Raw genomic sequence first — 18,589 nt, forward strand, 5'->3', positions numbered from 1 at the left:
TCAGTCCTTCAGACTCGCCAGCAGCCGCTGCCTGCTCTCCGCCTCCGCTTTGGTTATCCTTGCAAATCCACGCGTACCACGCCCCATGAGCTTCTTCGTCCGCCGCATCTCTTCGTTCGCTCGAATGTGCGCCGCAAGCGCAGCGGCACCATGTGTGATACGCTTCTTCGACTCCTTGTAAGGCCCCACAGTCTTCGCCTTCAATCCGACTCCGAGGCGGTCGGATTTGAGCACCGTGGGGAGCGGTGTAAGCAGTGCGGTAGGATTGTGCGAAGAGAAGGTGGAATAGGAAGTCCCGGACAAATCCTCCAGTGACTCGCCTTCTACTTCCTCCTCTTCTTCCGCTTCTTCGCGCTCCGAGTCGGATACCGTGAGGTCAATTACGTCCACCTCTCGCAGTTCACTGATTTCCTCATCGTCCCCACACTTCACTTCGCGCTCCTCCTTCTTGACAACTATCGGCCTCTCCTGCCGATCCTTCTTCGCCTTCGCCTTCCTTGACGTCTCCGACTCCTTAGCTACGGCACGGCGCAGCACCCCAGGACCCAAAGGCTCTCCCTCGCTCCATCCGCTCCGCTGGAGCATAGCGAAACCCTTGTTCGTCGGGCCGAGCGCAAGGAACACCGGCGGAGCAAAGCGCCTCTCTGAGGGCAGCGGAGGAGGCTCGCGCGAAAGAATGTCCGCAAGGGTGGGTGCAGGAGTCGACCGCGTTGTCGCTGGCTCAGATTGAAGCGCCCTCGAGATGAACCAATCTTTCTTGCTCTTCCTCCTGTCTACCTCTTGCCTCTGACTTGTAGGCGGCACTGCTAGGTGAGCAATCGAAATAGACGCTGCCGTGGCAGGTGCTGGGCTGGCTAGAGGAGAAATGGTGGAAGTCACCGTGGACGACACTGCTACTGCAACTGCAGGTGCGCTGGTACTTCGAGCCTGCTGTGTCAGAGATCTGTACCACCCGCTCACATCATTGGTATTGACCTGCTCCGCTCGCGTAGCCGGACCAAGCGAGGTCTCGCTCATCTTATCATTGATCTCGTCGTAGGAAACTATTGCTGGCACGAACCGCGGAGCAAGTGCGCGTCGCTGGGCACCAAACGCTGACTCCGTCTGCCATGGGTCGATCTCTGGCTCAGGCGGAGCCTCTGGGACTTGGCCAGTCGCTCGTTCGAGAGCTTCACGCTGCGCAGGATCATAATGAGAATAGATGTAGTGGGTTACAGTAGCCATAGTCCCGCTAACAGTGCAAGAACAAGAAGAACAGACTCGGAGTGTCGAAGAACAAGTATTAAGCGCCCCATGTATGTGATTTATACTTACGTCAGTTGCGTTCAGACGCCCGATCTAATAAATCATCTCACTGCGAATGAATTGTTGGCTAGTGATATTACGGGTGCGACGTGTCCTGTACAGCGTAGTATAGATACACTACTATCGTAGAGTTACAAGGGAACGGGCAGAAACTGGGAAGGGGTAAAGCAATACGTTAATTTATGCATTCGCGAAAGCAACATGAAGCGTAGGATGTCCTGGGTATCAAAAAACATCATGCACAGAAAAGAGGATGGGCCCCCGCGCTTCGTGCCTTCAGTCCGAGTTTCGATTTTTCGGTGCAGCACAAAACAGCAGCGAAGGAGATCAAACGTACGGCAGAAAGAGGGCTCAGAAGAAGACTGTGTGTCCCGTCAGAGATGATATCCAGAGGTCCTGAGACTGTCGCAGAAGGGTGACCGAACGTCGGTCAAGGTATATATCCAAATCCCTGTCCAAGTCTCCAGACGACGCCATTCTATGTCGTAGCTTCCCCCCACACCCCTTTGACAGTCTCGCACTTGACCTCCGCGACATACATGCGCAACCATTGCACCATCTCCTTGCTGATCTGATGGCAGCGCGTCAGGTCGACGGACTGCAGGCGGTGCGGCCAGACGCGCGCAGTCAGGGCTTGGTTTGCGGAGGAAGTGACCGGCACCCGCGAGAGAATGTGCGCATGTGCGGCGAATTCCGAAGCTGACGACGTCGAAGGGTGCGTTGGCTGTGGTTCTGCGGAGGTGGGAAGTTGGCGGGGAAACGCGCGGGTTTGGGCGGGTAGGCGCGATTCGACGAATGACCGTAAGGATTCCCAGTCAAGCGAGGTGCATCCTTCCAAACTCAGACTTGTTAACTTGGGACAGATCCATGTCTGCGAAGCCGGTGGCGTTGACAGATTCTGGCAATTGAAATCCGTCAATAAAAGCCTGTGCTTCAAAAGCCAATCAAATACCTTCATCAAATTTGACGAGGCGTCCTCCACATCCACCAGTTCGAGCGTAATCAGAGCAGGAAGCCGACGCAGTAACCTCACAAGCTTCAGCTCATTGAAGAAACTGGCTTCGATGCGAATGTGGTGCAACGGCAGCGAAGTCAACGACTGACGCCGCAGATGCTCCACGACCGGAGAGACATTATCCAAGAAGCACAGCTCGATTCTCTGCAGTGCAGGAAAGGAGAGCATGCTCAGTATCGTTCGCGTACGTACAACGCCGGAGTAGTAAAACGACGCCTTCACGAGCCGCGGCAGTTGGATTGTCCTGGAATCGCTGACCCGCACGAGCTGCTCCGGAACCCCATCATGTTCGGGAGGGTCAGTATCAAACGTCGCACATGAGTCCGGGTCCACGTCAGACATGTTTCGCAGTGCAAGCTCCTCCAGCTGCGGACACGCGCGGAGCATCCCCAGGATGACATCCATGGAGGGCGTGAATCCATTCCAGTATCCACCCAACTTGAGCACGCGCAGCCGGTTAACGAGTCTGAGATCCCAATTGAAGTTAAACGAGGTGAACGAGCACGAGCGGAGGTTGGGCGTGTAAGCGGCGAAGAGCGGGAGTGGCGGATGCGAGTAGTGGTCTTCCTGCATAGAATGCGAGACACGCACCGAGAGCACCTCGAGTAGTGGTGCACGATCCTTGCATCGCGTCAGCGCGGCATGCGCCTGCGGGCGGTTCAGGATGGTCAACTGAAATGAACGCCACCGCCAAATCGAGGGACGTAAGAGGTCCATCGCTAGCATGATGTTCTCCGTCGTGACGCTGCCATGCTCCATCCGTGGGCTGAAGTCCACGCATATGTACAGAGGCGCAGACTTCGACCTGTCAAGCTTCAATCGCACTCTGTCTAGCGAATGCCGTGTGCCAGCTACGATCCGCGACCACAACACCGGAGTACCGAGTGCGACCTCTCGCCAATACCGGCAGACGAGCATCAGGGTTGACATCATGAGCGAATCCTCCTCCTCTCCATCTAGCACGCCGATCACGAAGATCGAAGCGAGGAGCTCATTTGGCAGCCGCTGGATGGGCGACTGCAGTCGCACGGCCTGCTCCAGTTTCGACTCGAGCAGATCCCGCTGGGTCAGCAATGACGCCATCTCTGATTCAAGGCTATGCAGGGCCTCTCGCAGGTGTGGGATCGACAGGGGTTGCGCTGGTCTCCGGGAACGGGATGCTCGCGAGATGTCAGCGTGCATCCCACCCATGTCTTGGGCCTTCGGGAACGAACTGAGATTTGGAGGAGGGTCGACTGAATACGTGACAGGAGCAGGAATCGCTGGGAAAACATCATGATACTCGTACGGAGGTGGAGAAGCTAGTTGGTTTGAAACCCAGGAGAAGGTCCTCGAGCGAGCTGGGTCGACTGCAGCGTACGCCATAATTGGCAAAGGGGGTGTGCTGGGCTGCCTGTGTGAAGTGCAGGAATGCAGAACCGGCGTACGGCGCATCCAAATTTAAGTCGCGAGTCCTGCACCTTCGTTGCTTTGAAATCTCCAGTCGCCACACAGTGGATTAAAAAGTGCTTGTTTCGTGAAGAGAGGCGCTCCGAGGTGGCCTTGCTAGCTTTAAATGGGACCCTGAAGAATGGAGAGTGGTCACAAAACACTAGACAATGCAGTGCGGCGTCAGTTCAGAGTCTGAAACGGAGGCAGATGGGTTCGCAGTGTGACGCTAGCTGAAGCTGGTCCGAGAACGGAGGTCGGGGTGGAGTAGCGACTCACCTGAGCATCTGCAACCTCAAACTGAGATGGCCTAAGACTCGGTGGGCTGGGGTGGAGGACGAGGGTGGGGAAGGGGAAGCATATGGGGGAGAATATAAGTTGGCGGGCGATTTGACATTGATAAAGAGTTTTGTTGTGCGGTGGGTGATGGAGGAGCACGAGGCTGGGTGCATGTTCAGTCCGAACGGTACATGCCATTCGAAGTGTTTAAAGCTGACCTGCAACGTGGGACGTCGAACAACCACAGGCAACACGAGGTTAGAAACGAGGCAGAGATGGCGCAAAGTACCTGCCACACCCTTCGGCTCTTAAAGATATCCTCCTCAACCGGCCACGCGGACCCAAAGAACTTTTCCCTCTCTTATCACTCATCCCCGGTCCCCTGGGCTCGCAGCAGCGACGCAGCATTCGCGGGAACAGGTTGTACATGTTTTCATTTTAGCAATTTACATTGAGAACTGCACCAGATCTCTACCACGCTCCTCAGCACCCCGCTCGCCTATGAGATGTGCGCCTATCTATCGTCTGATAGTACATAAACTGGCAAAGCACCTGCAAGAGCGTTTCAGTTGACGGAGAGAACAGAGTTGCATGAACCATCTTACAAAGACGTCCAAGAACACCGTCAAAGTGCTCCCTAGCGCCGCCCACCCGCAGTCCATCAGCAGCGCGCTCTCCTATCGCATACAAGCGGCTCACCGGCAATCCACGATGCATTCGCAATGAGATGCTTCATGTCCATTGACGCCGCCAAAATGGCAAGAAAGTACGTCGTGTTTCCGGTGATTGAGTACACGAACAGGAAGGGGGACAGCCCCGCACATCTGGTGCTGACATTTTTGACTGCGACCACCCGAGATTAGCCCTTCATCATGGCAAAGGAGGTAACATGCGCACCTATCTGTGGTATCCTCGCCCCCACTAAAGCTACTGTGAGCCATTGAAGCGTACATTGCCACGCGCCCCACTTACAAAACATTGCAGCGCTGGCCCAACCCAGCGCCTGGCTCTTCCACTCGAGGACCTCGTCAGGCTTGGAGCTAGACGCACCCTTATGGAAGTATTCATCCACCGTCCATGCCACTACTCCAACGGCTGAAACAAATACAAGGGCACCTGCATATTTTATAACCTCGCGGACCATAGGAGGATTCGCCTTCTCTCCCTGGCTGTCCAGTAGCGGGATACTTTCATCGGGATATTCCGAGGACACTGGTGGCTCGTCAGGTATGAGGAGTGATCCCTTCGACAGTGCAGGGTTTGTTCGGCGATAGTAGTATATCTGGAACAGCAGTATGGAATCGCATACAGCATACTAAAGTAGGGCATACTACGTGAGAGCTCCGAGACGCACTGCGAGGGAAGCATACTCACATAAGCAGAAAGAATGATGATATTGGGAAGAAGGCCAGCCAGCACCGAGCCAGTCAGACTGCAGAGATCTCCGGCCAACCAGATTACGACAAAAGGCACACTGAGACCTTCACCGGACTTGAGCTGGTAGTTTTCGATGATCTGCGGAGAGTACACAACGAGCCTGTCGTGACATCATCGTACAGAGATTTGTCTGGGCCACACACAGCAGCAATCAAGCGAGCTCACCAGCAGGCAATAGATACCCAACCCAGCTGCGTGTGTGATAGTTGAGTGAGAACATCGGCATGCTGGTTAGGTAGTGCTGCATACGACACTGCTCAGATTCTGGTTCCCGCGGGCATCCATAGAATTACTCTTGGATACCTACGCGATATCTTGCGAGGCTTTGACACTGTTCCGGCAATGAGAGCACGATTTTGACAAGCTTGAGAGGCTGCACGGGTCGGCGAGCGTCTGAGTCAAGAAGAAAAGCGTCCGGAAGTTGCCGCGACCAGCTGCCGGAATCTGTCGTCAGTGCACGCGCACCGGCTCACGACGTCGTTGAGCGCACTCTCCGTCTCCTCTTCAGCGATGAATGGCCCAGAAGCTTTCAGACGGTTTGCTCAACAGGTCCAACGTGCAAGCCAAGGCGGTGGCGGTCGTATGCCCAGCGGCAAGGGGCTTACCGCTGGAGGTGGTCTGTTGATCGCTCTCATAGGCGGAGGTCTCGCGCTTAACGCAAGCTTGTTCAATGGTTCGTCTTACTTTGAGCATGTGCTAAAGCTATTGGAGGCTGAAATTGAAAATCGTGCAGTTGATGGTGGTCACCGTGCTATCAAATACACACGGTGAATGGGATATATAACTGACATAAGTCTAGAGGGCTTACACACTCGCGCAGGTTGAACGGTGTGACAGAGACCGTCTACCCTGAAGGAACTCATCTCATGGTACGTTGTTCTACTTGTTTTGTCCCTGGTGCACTGCAAGATGAGAGTACAGATCCCCTGGTTCGAGACACCTATCGTCTTCGACATACGTGCAAAGCCACGTAACATCGCCAGTCTCACAGGCACAAAAGGTATCTTTCTCAATACAGCATATCATGTCGAGTATTACTGACATTAGTGCATAGATCTCCAGATGGTCAACATCACATGTCGTGTACTGTCAAGACCCAACCCCAGTTCGTTACCTACAATCTACCGCGAGCTCGGCACGGACTACGACGAGCGTGTACTCCCTTCAATTGTAAATGAAGTCCTGAAAAGCGTGGTAGCACAGTTCAACGCCAGTCAGCTGATCACACAACGAGAAATGGTTCGTGCCACTGCAAATTACGAGCTAGCTTCTAATCTCAGTGATGCACTCGCGCCCGCCTAATTACTGAATATCAGGTGTCTCGGCTTGTACGCGAGAACTTGACTCGCCGCGCATTGCGGTTCAATCTCGTGCTGGATGACGTCTCAATTACGCACGTTGCATTCTCACCAGAGTTCACGCACGCTGTGGAGGCGAAACAAGTGCGTTACCAACCGTTTGCTAATGTTGGGTTGTACTTACTCTTTCCAGGTCGCACAACAAACCGCCCTTCGGGCCGCTTTTCTCGTTGACCAGGCCATTCAGGAGAAGCAGGTTTGTCTTATCTTCTCTATACACGTAAAGTGCACACACCCTAACCGTGATCTCTTTATAGTCAATCATCGTCCGGGCACAGGGCGAAGCCCAGAGCGCTGAGCTCATCGGAGACGCGGTGCGGTCGAACAAAGGGTTCCTGCAATTGCGTCGCCTCGAGGCGGCGCGTGACATCGCGAATCTCCTTGCAGCATCAGGAAACCGGGTGATGCTTGACTCGCACAGTCTGCTTCTGAATGGTGAGCCAACTGCTCTACCGCGCATCTGTCATTTCCGGCGTGTTTTAGCTTGGCACAATGATACTAATTTCCCTCTGCAGTCACGGAAGATGCGAGTGATCTCCTTCAGTTCAACAAGAAGAAGTGATGGTCACGGTGCGGGAGTGCGGGCTTGACGTGCTGTTGTTTGAGTAACCAACACACCGTATCCCACGTTTTGATGTCGTTGAAGCACAGGATGATAATTCAGTTTGTTCTGCGAGCTCCCGCCTCACATGTGAGTATTTACGTCACGTGCCTCGCGACTGTGACACCGTGACAGACGCGTCCAAGTCCCGCCGCAAGTCCCGCTAACTCTGTTCTGCTTCCTATCATGCCACGGGGGAAACAGACTGGTTTTCGAGCGCAACGGTTTGAACGGAGGACTACCGCGAAGAGAAATCGGATTGAAGAAGAGCCAGTGGATATCAGGTCTGATTCTGAGGAGACACCCAACCCCTCAGCATCGGCAAAACAGGCTAAGAGGGTGCGATGGGGAGGCAGTGTTGGCACCTCTGAGGATACCGAAGATGAGGAAGACGACAATATGATAACTAACGGTGTCAAGGTACTTCTGACTTTACTTTTGATCCCAGAAAGCCCCGCTTGCTCTCATCCTTCTACCAGATATGTTTAGCTGCATCGTGTCAATTGTGCGTGTCTATCTCCGCGAAAGACTTTGGGGCCGCTCTGATATGTCTACAGCGGCAGAATTGGATGCGCATACTATGATCCAGTAAAATGCACGATACACGTTTTCGAAGACACTCAAGAGAACAAGCACTTCGATTTGACGAAGATGAGTGGGTATATGCGCTCTAAGTTCTAGCTGCTGGCAGCTGAAACACGTCTTAGTACTTGGACAAGCTAGTCCAGACATCGCTCTCACCAGTTCGAAGGCAGATGATAATTTCATGAATATTCTCCGCGATCATAGTGCGTTGATGTGCTTAATCTCCGATAGGCCTTCATTCATGACCATTTAGTGGGTGCTTCCGGAGGTACATTCCAGATCAGACCTCACAAAGATTTCTCTACAATTAAAGGTCGCGATCGAGTCTTATCTTTACGCCTTCTCGCGGAATTACCCATGGACAACTTTGATTCTCGTATCACTTCTGACCCTGGCTCAGTTTCTGAGCCAAGAAATGCGTATGATTTTATGCGCAGTAGGGGACAGGCAGGAGTGGACCCCACTATGCAATGTTGGAATGCCTCCATCCGTCTGTCGAACTACGCATCTCTGGAGGGATCGCCTCTCTGTGTGAGTTGATCACAAGGCGCATATTCTCGTATCTTACTCTATATTCGCGTAGCTTGGCTCAATTGGGGCGCTACTTGATCACCTCGCTCGAGTACGCGCGGTCGGCAGCCTTGAGGACGAGGGCGTTGGAGGTTTAGAGGTCCGCGGAATTGAAGCACTCACGCTAGAGCAGACTATGCAGATCAACGCAGATGCCCTTTTCTCGCTGCAGATCTTCGAGGATGAGACGCACGCGTCGATCCACTCGGACAAGACGAAGGAAGGGCTGTCGCTGTTTGGCATCCTGAACAATACCAAGACGACTCTAGGCCGCGCCATGCTGCGTGAATGGCTTCTCCGCCCGTCCATGAGTTTGCCCATCATTAATGCGAGGCACGATGCTCTTGCGTGTTTCCTGCGGCCGGAGAACCAGGTGACTGCGGATGCGATGCATACTCATCTGAAGGGGATCAAGAATGTTCCGCGCATCCTTGCAGCCATGCGAGCTGGGCGGGCCAAGGTGTCGGACTGGCAGGGTCTTGTCAAGGTCGGCCATTTTCTCACCGTGTGGTCTGTCAGACAACCGATTTCTGCTTATTGAGCCAGTTTACCTTCCATACCTTGATGCTGCGAGATGCGCTGTTTGAGCTAGCTCATGCAAGCAGTGTTCCGATTGTCAAGCGAGTATGTTACGATTGCTCTATCGATTAATGCTTCTGACGATTAACAACTGCTCTAGCTTATTGAAGCCTTAGATGTTGCGAGCTCCAAGGAGGTTGGGACAGCAGTAAATGAAACTGTAGGTCACATATACTTCAAGCTTACTATTTACCTCACGTTCCGTCGTAGGTTGACTGGGAAGAATCAGCGAACGCAGGTCGCATTTGTGTGAGACCACACATTGATGAAGAGCTGGATAGGCTCAAGCACATCTACAACGGTATTGATGCCGTCCTTGTGCGAATACAATTAGCCTCCTTATTGGCGTATCCCACTTACTGCTTTTTATATTTCGACAGTCAAGAGTCGCGCAGAACGTATCAGCCAAGGTTCCTCCAGACTATGCCTCGACCTTAAATGTTGTATATTTTCCTCAACTCGGTACGGCTTTGCTGCCCTCACCCAAATGCAAAAATTTACAATCGCTAATACAGGGTTTCTCGTCTGTGTGCCGATGCTGGAAGAATGGAAGACAGAGCAAGGGATCACTGTCTTGGATGGCTGGAGCTTCCAGGTACGTTTTAGATAATGGCGTTTCGAGTTGTCCTCCCAAATTGTGCGACAGTTTTCGTCCGAGTAAGTTATTGGCGTCTACGCGAACACACGAATGCGACTAACATGCGGAAACGAAGATCTCACGTCTACTTCAAAACAGACGAGATGCACGGTAAGATCGAAACAATCATACGTAGTAGTACGACTGTCTATTAACTCTGCTATAAAATAGACATGGACAATCATATCGGCGACCTGCATCCCTCCATTGTTGGTGAGCTTGTTTAAGCTCGTATGTGCACAATTATTGGACATTACCTCGCGACAGACCGGGAAATAGAGATCGTGCAATCTCTCCAGGATAGAATACTGGTATATGATGAACATATGGGCCATGCATGCGACGTATGCGCGGAACTGGACTGCCTTCTATCCTTTGCGCAAGCTTCCCGTGCATGTGACTACAGGCAGCCACAGATGACAGAGGATAATATTCTAGATATCAAACAGGGAAGGTACGTCGGAAGTGCGCCCTCTCTGCGCTCATGTACTCTCAGGCTGAAGGTGGACCAGACATCCCTTACAGGAGATTGTCGTGGATACTTTCGTTCCAAATGATGCGTTCCTAGTCGGTGGCGCCGGAGTCGATTCAGATGTTCCTGAATATCTGAGCGAGATTAACTCGGATGAAATTGAACGCAGGCAGGAACAAAATAGCATCATCATATGCACAGGCGCGAACGCCTGCGGCAAGGTAGCACTTTTTAGCCTTTGACAGCTCATATGCAGTTCATCTGACCGCGAAGCAGAGTGTTTACCTCAAACAGGTTCGTACAATGCAAGTAGGCTATCAACCAGGACAATCTAACCATTTCGCTTAGGTTGCGCTGATCCAGTACATGGCACAGGTACGTCTGTGTTTCTAGTACTCGCCATACCCTAACTGCGACATGGAATGCAGATCGGATGGTCCGTTGTTCCGTTCTTTACTCTTTCCGTTAGTGTCACATCTTCTCCAGCTTCGTCCCAGCCGAATCTGCGACCCTCGGCGTGGTCGACAAGAGTAACTTGTTATGTTCCTTCTGGCTTCTGTTTTTCGTCTCATCTCTTTTCTGGCCAGTTTTCACGAGGATCCAGACTCGAGAGTCGGTCTCAAGAGTGACTATTTCTACCTCTTGCGTCATGTGGCTTGCTCGACTGAACTGGCTGCACGCGAATACTATTAACCAGGTCCAGTCTGCGTTCATGATCGATCTGAACCAAGTATCTTTGGCTCTGAGAAACTCAACCGCTCGCTCTCTCATACTGCTAGACGAATTCGGCAAAGGGACTATATCTGCAGGCCAGTACCTCTTAGGATCTGGGTCATTTGATCTGCATCTCGCATTTTTCTGATCTGCTGCCTTATTTGTATGCTGGTCTCGTTCTTTGTAACTTGTGTACTCCATCCTGGATGCCCTGCTGCAGATGGTGCCGGCCTTCTCTGCGGCGTACTCAAGCACCTTGCGCAACGCGGCTCCGGCTGCCCAAAAGTCCTGGCCGCAACTCACTTCCACGATATCTTCACGGACGCGCTCCTCGCCCCGCGCGCGTTGCCTCTCACGCTCCTGCACATGCAGGTGATGCTCACGACACGCAAAGGTAAGCTGCTGGGTGCAAGTGCAGGCGCGGAGGAGACAGAAGACGAAGCCGACGACGAGGCAGACACTATAGTTGACGAGGAGGAACGCGCTACGCTGGCGCCGGGCGAGCGCATCACCTATCTGTATCGGTACGCTCAAGCTTTCTAAAACTCCAGATGAAGAAATATATCATGTATGGCAGAGTTGCAAAGGGTCTGTCACTGGACTCGCATGCCGCTCTTTGCGCGGAAATCTTCGGTGTCCCGCGGCGCGTTGCACAGCGGGCTCGACACGTTAGGTGCGTTCACTCGCCCCTTCGCTGGTGTTTTGTGTATGCACTGATCATGGGGCGGGTGCTGCAGCAAGCTACTGGCGATGCATGCGCTGGGGCAGCTGTTGGATGAGGAGATGGGCGAGGAAGAGCGAAAGGACTTGCAGGATGCAGAGGATGTGTGTAGGCGGTTCCTCGCATGGGAGCTGGACCGGTATGCGCGTGGATCCGGGAACGAAGATCAGGATGAGAGTGACGGTGTCAAGTCGGTATTGGCCCAGGTGCTGGGGCGCGAGGTTGAAGAATAATCTCTGATAATCTTGCCTCGAGGCACCTCTGTTAGACTGTCCTTTGACTTGCCGGTGCACCTCATGCATGTCATCGTGGTCTCGGAAGATCGAATGATGATGACATCTAACACAACAACAATAATACAACACTACAAGCTCTACTCTACAGGTCAATCGTATAAGGCCTATACAGCTGGTAATTCTACAGTTCATACAAGCCGAGACTCTCAGTGGGGGAAATCCCTCACTCCTTGTGTATCTCCAGCCCCGGTGGCGCGCCGAGCATGTCCTTTATGGCGCCATACAGCAAGAATTGGCCGGACACGAGCCCCGCGGTCATGACCATGCGCGGGCCGAGCCCCGCAAAGAGCCCGCGGAAGCCCGCCTGCACGGCGAGCGTGCGCAGGCGATAGACCATCGAGCCCGAGGGCCCGTGACCTTTATTTATCTGCGAGAGCAGCGTGTCTGCAGGCTGCATGGGTGGGCAGTCAGCGTCTTTCCTTCAGCCCTTGTGTACTTAGTGTGGTTGGACCGGTCGGCGGGAAGGCGGGAGGGGGGGTGGATGGACGTACCTGGCTGAGAATCGCCGCGGCGAATCCGGCGACGACCCCGCTCCCGAGAGCAATGGTGAACTTGGCGCTGCTGCTGAGGTTGGCGCGCGTCTGCTCAGATATGTTGCGGAATACGAGCTCGTGACAGAACTCGTTCACCGTGAACTGTCCGATTGCATAGGGGATTTGTCTGTCCGTATGCGTTTCAGACATGGCTAGCAGGCATGGGAAGACAACGGGGAGTGGGAAGACGGTGGAAGACGCACTTGCAGAGGATGGGCAGGAAGCCAGCATACAGCCCGCGCAGGCCCTCCTCGCGCGTGAGGCGCATGAAGCCGGTCGTGAGCCCCGTCGCGTAGTGCCTCTCCGAGACCAGGCGGATGCGGGTGGCTTCTAGAGGGGTTAAGAGGATGTCCGCGAAGAACCTGCGGGGCGTCCGGACGCACGGTCAGCAAATGACGGTGCGCTACGGACGGAGGGGGCAGACAGACTCTGCCACGCTGGACGCGCCGAGGTAGATCGCGGTGCGGTTGCGCACGGCGGCATCCTGGCTCCCGGCGATCTGCACGAACTGTTTCTTCCAGTATTCGTAACCCGCAAATTTCGCGCCGCCCTAATGCCCAGTGTTCAGTGCATGGGCAATTTCCCTGAGCTGGACGGGACGTACCTGGACGAGGTAGCCGACGGCGGTGGGACCGAAGCCTGTAAGGAGAGCAGACGGGCCCTCTTTGGCGACGATTCTGCGTCCTCCGGAGAGAAGGGATTGGTGTGCGAGGTCGGGGTCGATTTGTATGCGTGTCTTGATGACGTCAATCGCTGCAGGTGAGTTCTCAGCGTGCAACTACTACGTCGTATTAATATGGATGAATTCCGAACTCACGCGTCATTCCTCCATGCGTGATGCTGCACGTTCGGTAAGTTACGAGTGCCAGACGGTGAAAATGCGCTGGCTTACGTGCAGCATAGTGCGCCTGCCAGTGGTACATGAAGTCAATGGCTGTCTAGCACGCACTGGCCTGCTCACCTGCGAGGAAGAACGAGGAATAGTCCTTGGCCGTGAACTGCGGCACCTGAAACGGCGCACTCTTCTCGCTGGAGTCTGCCATATAAACGATAACACTTTTGGATATGCCAATCAAATTCTACTCCGTAGACGGTCTAACTAAATCGCTACAGCAAATATAGAGGAAGAAAGAGTAGAAGGGATTCTATGGCGAACGTGGGGGTACGACGAATGGGTGGGTTGCGTGGCTGTCGCGGCTTTGGAGCAGGCCACGCTCGGCTTGCATGAGAGGCCGCATCACTCAAAGTCAGACAGTCAGACTGCAGCGCCGTCGACGTCATAGCGCGCGATCACGTGCTTTATCGTCACGCGTCACTCACCCGTCGTCACGCACATCTTTGCGAGCCAAGAATATAAAACATACATAAAACATACATTTTGGTGAGTACGCAGTACAGGACTAATGCTATTATACACAGGTAGCAGACAAGACAGGAACAACTAGACGGGAGAAAAAAGATCCATAGTCCACGACGCGTGACGAAAGAGAAACTTCATGCAGCAGATCAAGAGCCAGGATAAAATTCCGAATCCACCTCACACTCCTGCACCTCGACCCGTACTTCAAACTTCTCCTTATCCTCCTCCCATCCCGACCACCACTCATGCTCACACTCGTCCTCGATGTCCGTGCCCTCGTCCTCCCCAAACACAAGCGACTCTGATGGGTATCGGAACACCACCGGGTGCTCACACTTGGCGAACTCGACCGACTTCTGCCGGCGCGCTGACACCGGTACGTCCTCATCATCCGCATCGAACTCGTCGAAGCTCTCATCGACCTCATACTCGTGGGTATGCAGCGAAAGCGGGTAGCGCATCGCGAAGGGTATGCACCGCGAGTGCATGTGCGCAATCGACGCCTCTGCGCCCCGCTTTCCTCTCAGGTATCGGCTCTCGACAGGACACGTCGCCTGCACACGCGCCGGCATCAGCATCGCACCACGAATCATGCGAGCAGCGCGGCGCGGCACTCACCGCCTCGTTGAACTCCATGTTCAGCCGCGCGAGGCGCTCCAGCGCCCCCTCGACGTTCCATATCGGTATGAGCCCGACCTCGCCCGTCGCGATCACCCGCACGCGCAGCGCATGATCGCCCTCCTCCTCGAGCAGCGCGACGCGGTCGTCCGCGCGGACCAAGAGCGGCTCGTGCACGAACGGCGGCGCGCCGCACACGGTCCCCGACGCAGGGAAGCGCTCACGCACATAGTGCACGCCCACCTGCGCTTCCGCAGCAGCGATCACCCAGGGCGAGGTGGGCGATACTGGGGACCGCGGCGAGTCGGAGTCGGATTCTAGCGAGGACGAACGGGAACTCGGAGATAGTGCGGGCAGCGTGCTCGGGTACGGCCGGTCGCTGGGGCTTTCATGCCAGTCGAAGAAGCTGCGGGGGGAACTCGAGGTATGGGGCCCGGACGGAATCTGGATTGTGGTCGTCATTCGGGCGCGGTCTGCTGGGACGGGATATTGGTATGACGAGTGAGTGTGGGTGGGATGGGAGGACGCGCACGGTCCTGGCCGACCCTTTATAGACCCAGCGGACGCAAACAGTCGGGAGGAGGCGGTGGTGCGCAGCTTGCAGGCCCCAAGTTTAGATCGGCTCACTGCCAGCGTCAGAAGGGTTATATACTTGGCTCCCGGGGACACGAATACACATCGCCTCCCTGCGCTCCAAGTGTCCGAGTCCTTCGGGTGCCCGGCGACCGTCGCAGAACTATCAGTGCCGCAAGCCGAGAGTCAGATCCGAGAGCGCGGTGCTGAGACGGTCGAAGAGGTACGTCGGTGCCGCACGCGGAGACGCTGCAGCTCTGAGTAGGGTGTTCGCAGGTTCATGCACACAGTAAGACTATTAAAGGCTTCGAGGAGGGATCAATGGACTTCCACTGATCACTCGAGCATCGCCCCGGAGCACCCCAAATTTCGAGTCCTATGTTGGTAAGCTGATCCCGGCACACGGGTTAGGTGGGCACATGCACTGCGGGGGACGTATCCGGGCAGCGAACATCAGCCTCTTGCGAGACTCTGGTTGGAGGATAGTATCCTCTCTGCCGGCGTATCTGCAATGCTCTCACGAACGCGAAGCTTATTGACGGGCGTGGCACATGATTCTTCTTCATGGCCTGGCCATTAGACGGCGGTGAATAGCCTCGAGATAACGCTCGCACACTGCCGTCCTCGGGCAGATGACATCGACTGACCAAGACACAACGCGCGTCCACAAGCAGAGTGCATATCCAAGCATTCGATGCCGAAGAGGCGAGTACGCAGAAAGTTTCAGCTGCCTGAAATACTCAGATAATCATGTGGAACACATCAGGTATGTGAACGCGAACAGCGCGAAATCGAAACGGAGGTCCAGATCCATATGTCATAGCCCACGTACTTACTTCCTGAACTCAGAATCCATGGTCCCGGTCAATACTTTGCACGCCAGATAACTCGGAGATGTCATCATCTGTCAAATCCTTCAACCTGGAAGATAAACGCCCCTTCCTCCAACAATATCTGTTGATACTGCGAGGCGCTGGTGATATTCCCATCCCATGGAGGCCATGCCGCGATGAACAACATCATCGCACAGATGGGCTTCCGCGAGAACCGTGAAGAGTCCCACTTACTTCAAACCTATCTCCCCCGCGACCCTCCCCCAGCCCAGTACCTCTCCCCAGGATCGCCACATGCGGTCCAGCACACGCAGCTTCTCCGCACGCCCCAGCGCCGGGTCCTCGAGGTCGGTAACGTCCTCCAGGAAACCTTCACGCAGGCGCGAGTTCGCAGGGAGATGCTTCTCCGCGTACGTGCGGAGGTGGCTGAGCGACAGCAGCAGCAGCCCGGATGTCAGCGCCGGGATCTGCATGTCGCGAGGCGTGCTGCTGTGCTGGCGGTTGTGGTGCGACTTGGGCTGCGCGACGAGGATTCGCTCGATCCTCCTGGGAGGGAGAGCCATGTGTCCTGCGTGAGGATGTCAATGAGATAAACGTGGAGACGAACGTACCGCATTTTAAGCCAGAGACTTGCCCTGCGCTTCTTCCCGCCATAGCGCCCGCTGCCTCGTCCACCCATCCAGAGGCTGCGAATGTACCCTACCAGAACGTACACGATGGCGAACGCAGGTGCGACACCCACAAACGCGAACGTCAATTCTTGCGACTTGAGCAGCTTGTCGATGCCGGAGAGCGCTTGGTCGATGTCCACCTAAGACGCAGCAAGTGAGGAGAGAGCTACGCGAGGGTACGCGCACACTAACCTTCGCTTTCTGCACCTGGATGAACAGCGATCTGAGTAGGGTACCTCTAATGACGGAGTTGAAGGGGCTCTTGATGTCCTGCTCGTAGATCTGCATGACAGAGGTCAGGTCGCCAAGCTGAACCTGGCGCGAGAGCGCCTGCAGCTGTGGTACGTCGTAATGCAGCTTCTCCTGCGCGAGTGCCAAAGTCATGCGTTCCAGAGACTGAGCATCAAGGAGACGTAAGTCGCCTCGTCTCAGAATCATGGAGCACCGAAGGACCTACGTTCAAATCCGCCTTGACACTCTCCCGAGTGATAATGACCCCGTCGTCTCTGCTCGCCTGGACGGTATCGATAACGCCCTTGAGGGGCTCTATGAGCCACCCCTCCCAGAAGCCGCGCAGCGTCTTCACCGCCTCCCACGCCACGTCCTCCAGCGACGCTCTCGACGCATACGCCATGCGCACGCCATACAGCACGAGCGGCGGGAGCAGTACGAGGCGCGGCCAGAGTAGCGTGAGCCGCGAGGGGCGCATCAGCCCGCGCGTGTCCACCGCGTGAATCGATATGTGTGTCGGGAGCAGGATGCCCGCGACGAGCCGCAGCGAATGCACCGGGCTGGTTTCTAGCGCTGCGCTCTCGTCCTGCACGGCGCCCTGCAGCGAGCTCGTGAACTCTGCGAGCTTCGTCATGCTCTGCTCCTGCGCACTCTCATCGACCGCTGACGCGAGCAGGTCCCGCATGTCTGCGAGCGTGCCGAGGATCTCGGCTCGCTCGTCGCGGATGCGCTTGAGCTCTTGCTGCTTATACCTGCATTCCCCCTTCGTCAGCTCTAGAGGCAGCGTGATGAGCGCGACGACGCTCCGGGCAAAATCAGAGAGCGAAGTCGACATTGCTTTGAATGCGGATTCCACGCTCGCTCGAGGGGAGGTGGCGAACGCAGATGTAGATGGGAAGTGGGCGGTTGAAAGGGCGATACTGTAAGGCTGGTAATGGAGGTGAGGGAAGAGGGCAATTGTCAGGGGATTGGGGCGGAGTATGTTACTCGAGGAGAATAATTGACGGAGAGATGAGGGCGTGAGGAGGGACAGGTGTAATGGCAGGTTGCGTGTTCTCAGCGTTGACAGGATGGTGTTGGAGAGACGGATAATACGTGCGGGGAGAGCTGAGGAGGATCGATGAGTCGGTTGCACAAAAAAGTGTGGTCTACAATGAGAGGATAGGTGGGCAGCGTGAGGACCAATTTCACAGCGCACAACCATCTCAAGAACAGGCAGTGAGACTGGAAGTCATACACCAAGCATACGGCACTTGCCTGACCAACAGGTCTAACACAACTATACCGCCGCATATTCAAGCAGAACATCTGAAGGCATCCAGGACTTGGGATGGAGAAAAAGAGACTATGCACGTACTCTGCAACAGGTACATAGCCAAATTCACGCGTGAGCGTTCGATATCATTCCACCACTCCAGCTCGTTTTCTGCATCGCTTGCCTCTTGCAGAAATGTGTGCAGCGCATGCCCGTACAGCTCCACGGCCAGTCGCCCAAGAATGGCTCGCTGCAGCGCGCCCTCCTCATCGTCGGCTTGAGCGGCATGGAAGTGCTCGGACTTCGGTAACGCGTGTAGAGAGCCCGTCACTTCATCGAGAGACAGTGGGTGATTGAGACCTAGGAAGAGCGTCCGCAGCGAGTGTTTCTCGTGGCTCTCCAACCCTGGTGGGCTCGGAGGTGCGCTGGTCGTTGGCGGAACGATCCTCTGCGACAGGTCGCGCGTCAGATGACCAACAAATGTTGACATGAGGTGGTAAGTTCAAATGCAGGCTATG

The 18,589-nt window shown here is 55.0% G+C and overlaps 6 protein-coding genes across 6 annotated transcripts; 2 read left to right on the plus strand and 4 right to left on the minus strand.

Moving 5' to 3' along the window:
- On the minus strand, positions 1 to 3,685 carry SCP_0702430 (predicted protein; the record flags this gene model as incomplete). The annotated part of the gene is made up of 4 exons (XM_027760169.1): positions 1 to 1,176; positions 1,808 to 2,203; positions 2,258 to 2,464; positions 2,513 to 3,685. The coding sequence occupies 4 exons, from the start codon at positions 3,683 to 3,685 to the stop codon at positions 1 to 3; spliced, it is 2,952 nt and encodes a 983-aa protein (XP_027615970.1).
- An 825-nt stretch (positions 3,686 to 4,510) lies between these two features.
- SCP_0702440 (Probable vacuolar amino acid transporter) lies at positions 4,511 to 5,749 on the minus strand (the record flags this gene model as incomplete). Its single annotated transcript, XM_027760170.1, has 8 exons — positions 4,511 to 4,579; positions 4,633 to 4,664; positions 4,727 to 4,870; positions 4,925 to 4,948; positions 5,000 to 5,342; positions 5,402 to 5,564; positions 5,630 to 5,655; positions 5,714 to 5,749. The coding sequence occupies 8 exons, from the start codon at positions 5,747 to 5,749 to the stop codon at positions 4,511 to 4,513; spliced, it is 837 nt and encodes a 278-aa protein (XP_027615971.1).
- A 225-nt stretch (positions 5,750 to 5,974) lies between these two features.
- On the plus strand, positions 5,975 to 7,384 carry SCP_0702450 (Prohibitin-2; the record flags this gene model as incomplete). The annotated part of the gene is made up of 9 exons (XM_027760171.1): positions 5,975 to 6,137; positions 6,198 to 6,231; positions 6,285 to 6,333; positions 6,386 to 6,464; positions 6,519 to 6,703; positions 6,781 to 6,906; positions 6,956 to 7,018; positions 7,080 to 7,257; positions 7,338 to 7,384. The coding sequence occupies 9 exons, from the start codon at positions 5,975 to 5,977 to the stop codon at positions 7,382 to 7,384; spliced, it is 924 nt and encodes a 307-aa protein (XP_027615972.1).
- A 225-nt stretch (positions 7,385 to 7,609) lies between these two features.
- Positions 7,610 to 11,934, plus strand: SCP_0702460 (hypothetical protein; the record flags this gene model as incomplete). Its single annotated transcript, XM_027760172.1, has 24 exons — positions 7,610 to 7,843; positions 7,903 to 7,928; positions 7,981 to 8,078; positions 8,131 to 8,211; positions 8,262 to 8,539; positions 8,592 to 9,065; positions 9,125 to 9,202; positions 9,258 to 9,317; positions 9,368 to 9,475; positions 9,538 to 9,619; positions 9,673 to 9,752; positions 9,804 to 9,814; positions 9,871 to 9,905; positions 9,966 to 10,007; positions 10,062 to 10,248; positions 10,307 to 10,487; positions 10,543 to 10,560; positions 10,615 to 10,641; positions 10,695 to 10,702; positions 10,753 to 10,796; positions 10,854 to 10,996; positions 11,353 to 11,504; positions 11,558 to 11,653; positions 11,718 to 11,934. 24 exons carry the CDS (start codon positions 7,610 to 7,612, stop codon positions 11,932 to 11,934), a joined length of 2,760 nt encoding a protein of 919 aa, XP_027615973.1.
- Positions 11,935 to 12,160: 226 nt separating this feature from the next.
- Positions 12,161 to 14,970, minus strand: SCP_0702470 (Mitochondrial phosphate carrier protein; the record flags this gene model as incomplete). The annotated part of the gene is made up of 10 exons (XM_027760173.1): positions 12,161 to 12,388; positions 12,489 to 12,657; positions 12,734 to 12,892; positions 12,959 to 13,080; positions 13,135 to 13,283; positions 13,348 to 13,370; positions 13,423 to 13,438; positions 13,492 to 13,566; positions 14,072 to 14,444; positions 14,509 to 14,970. 10 exons carry the CDS (start codon positions 14,968 to 14,970, stop codon positions 12,161 to 12,163), a joined length of 1,776 nt encoding a protein of 591 aa, XP_027615974.1.
- A 1,174-nt stretch (positions 14,971 to 16,144) lies between these two features.
- SCP_0702480 (NCA2-domain-containing protein) lies at positions 16,145 to 18,561 on the minus strand (the record flags this gene model as incomplete). Its single annotated transcript, XM_027760174.1, has 5 exons — positions 16,145 to 16,460; positions 16,526 to 16,725; positions 16,778 to 16,981; positions 17,043 to 17,923; positions 18,174 to 18,561. 5 exons carry the CDS (start codon positions 18,559 to 18,561, stop codon positions 16,145 to 16,147), a joined length of 1,989 nt encoding a protein of 662 aa, XP_027615975.1.
- Between the last annotated feature and the right edge of the window lie 28 nt (positions 18,562 to 18,589).

Source organism: Sparassis crispa (assembly GCF_003851025.1).
Source record: "Sparassis crispa DNA, contig_000006F, whole genome shotgun sequence".
Classification (NCBI taxonomy): domain Eukaryota; kingdom Fungi; phylum Basidiomycota; class Agaricomycetes; order Polyporales; family Sparassidaceae; genus Sparassis; species Sparassis crispa.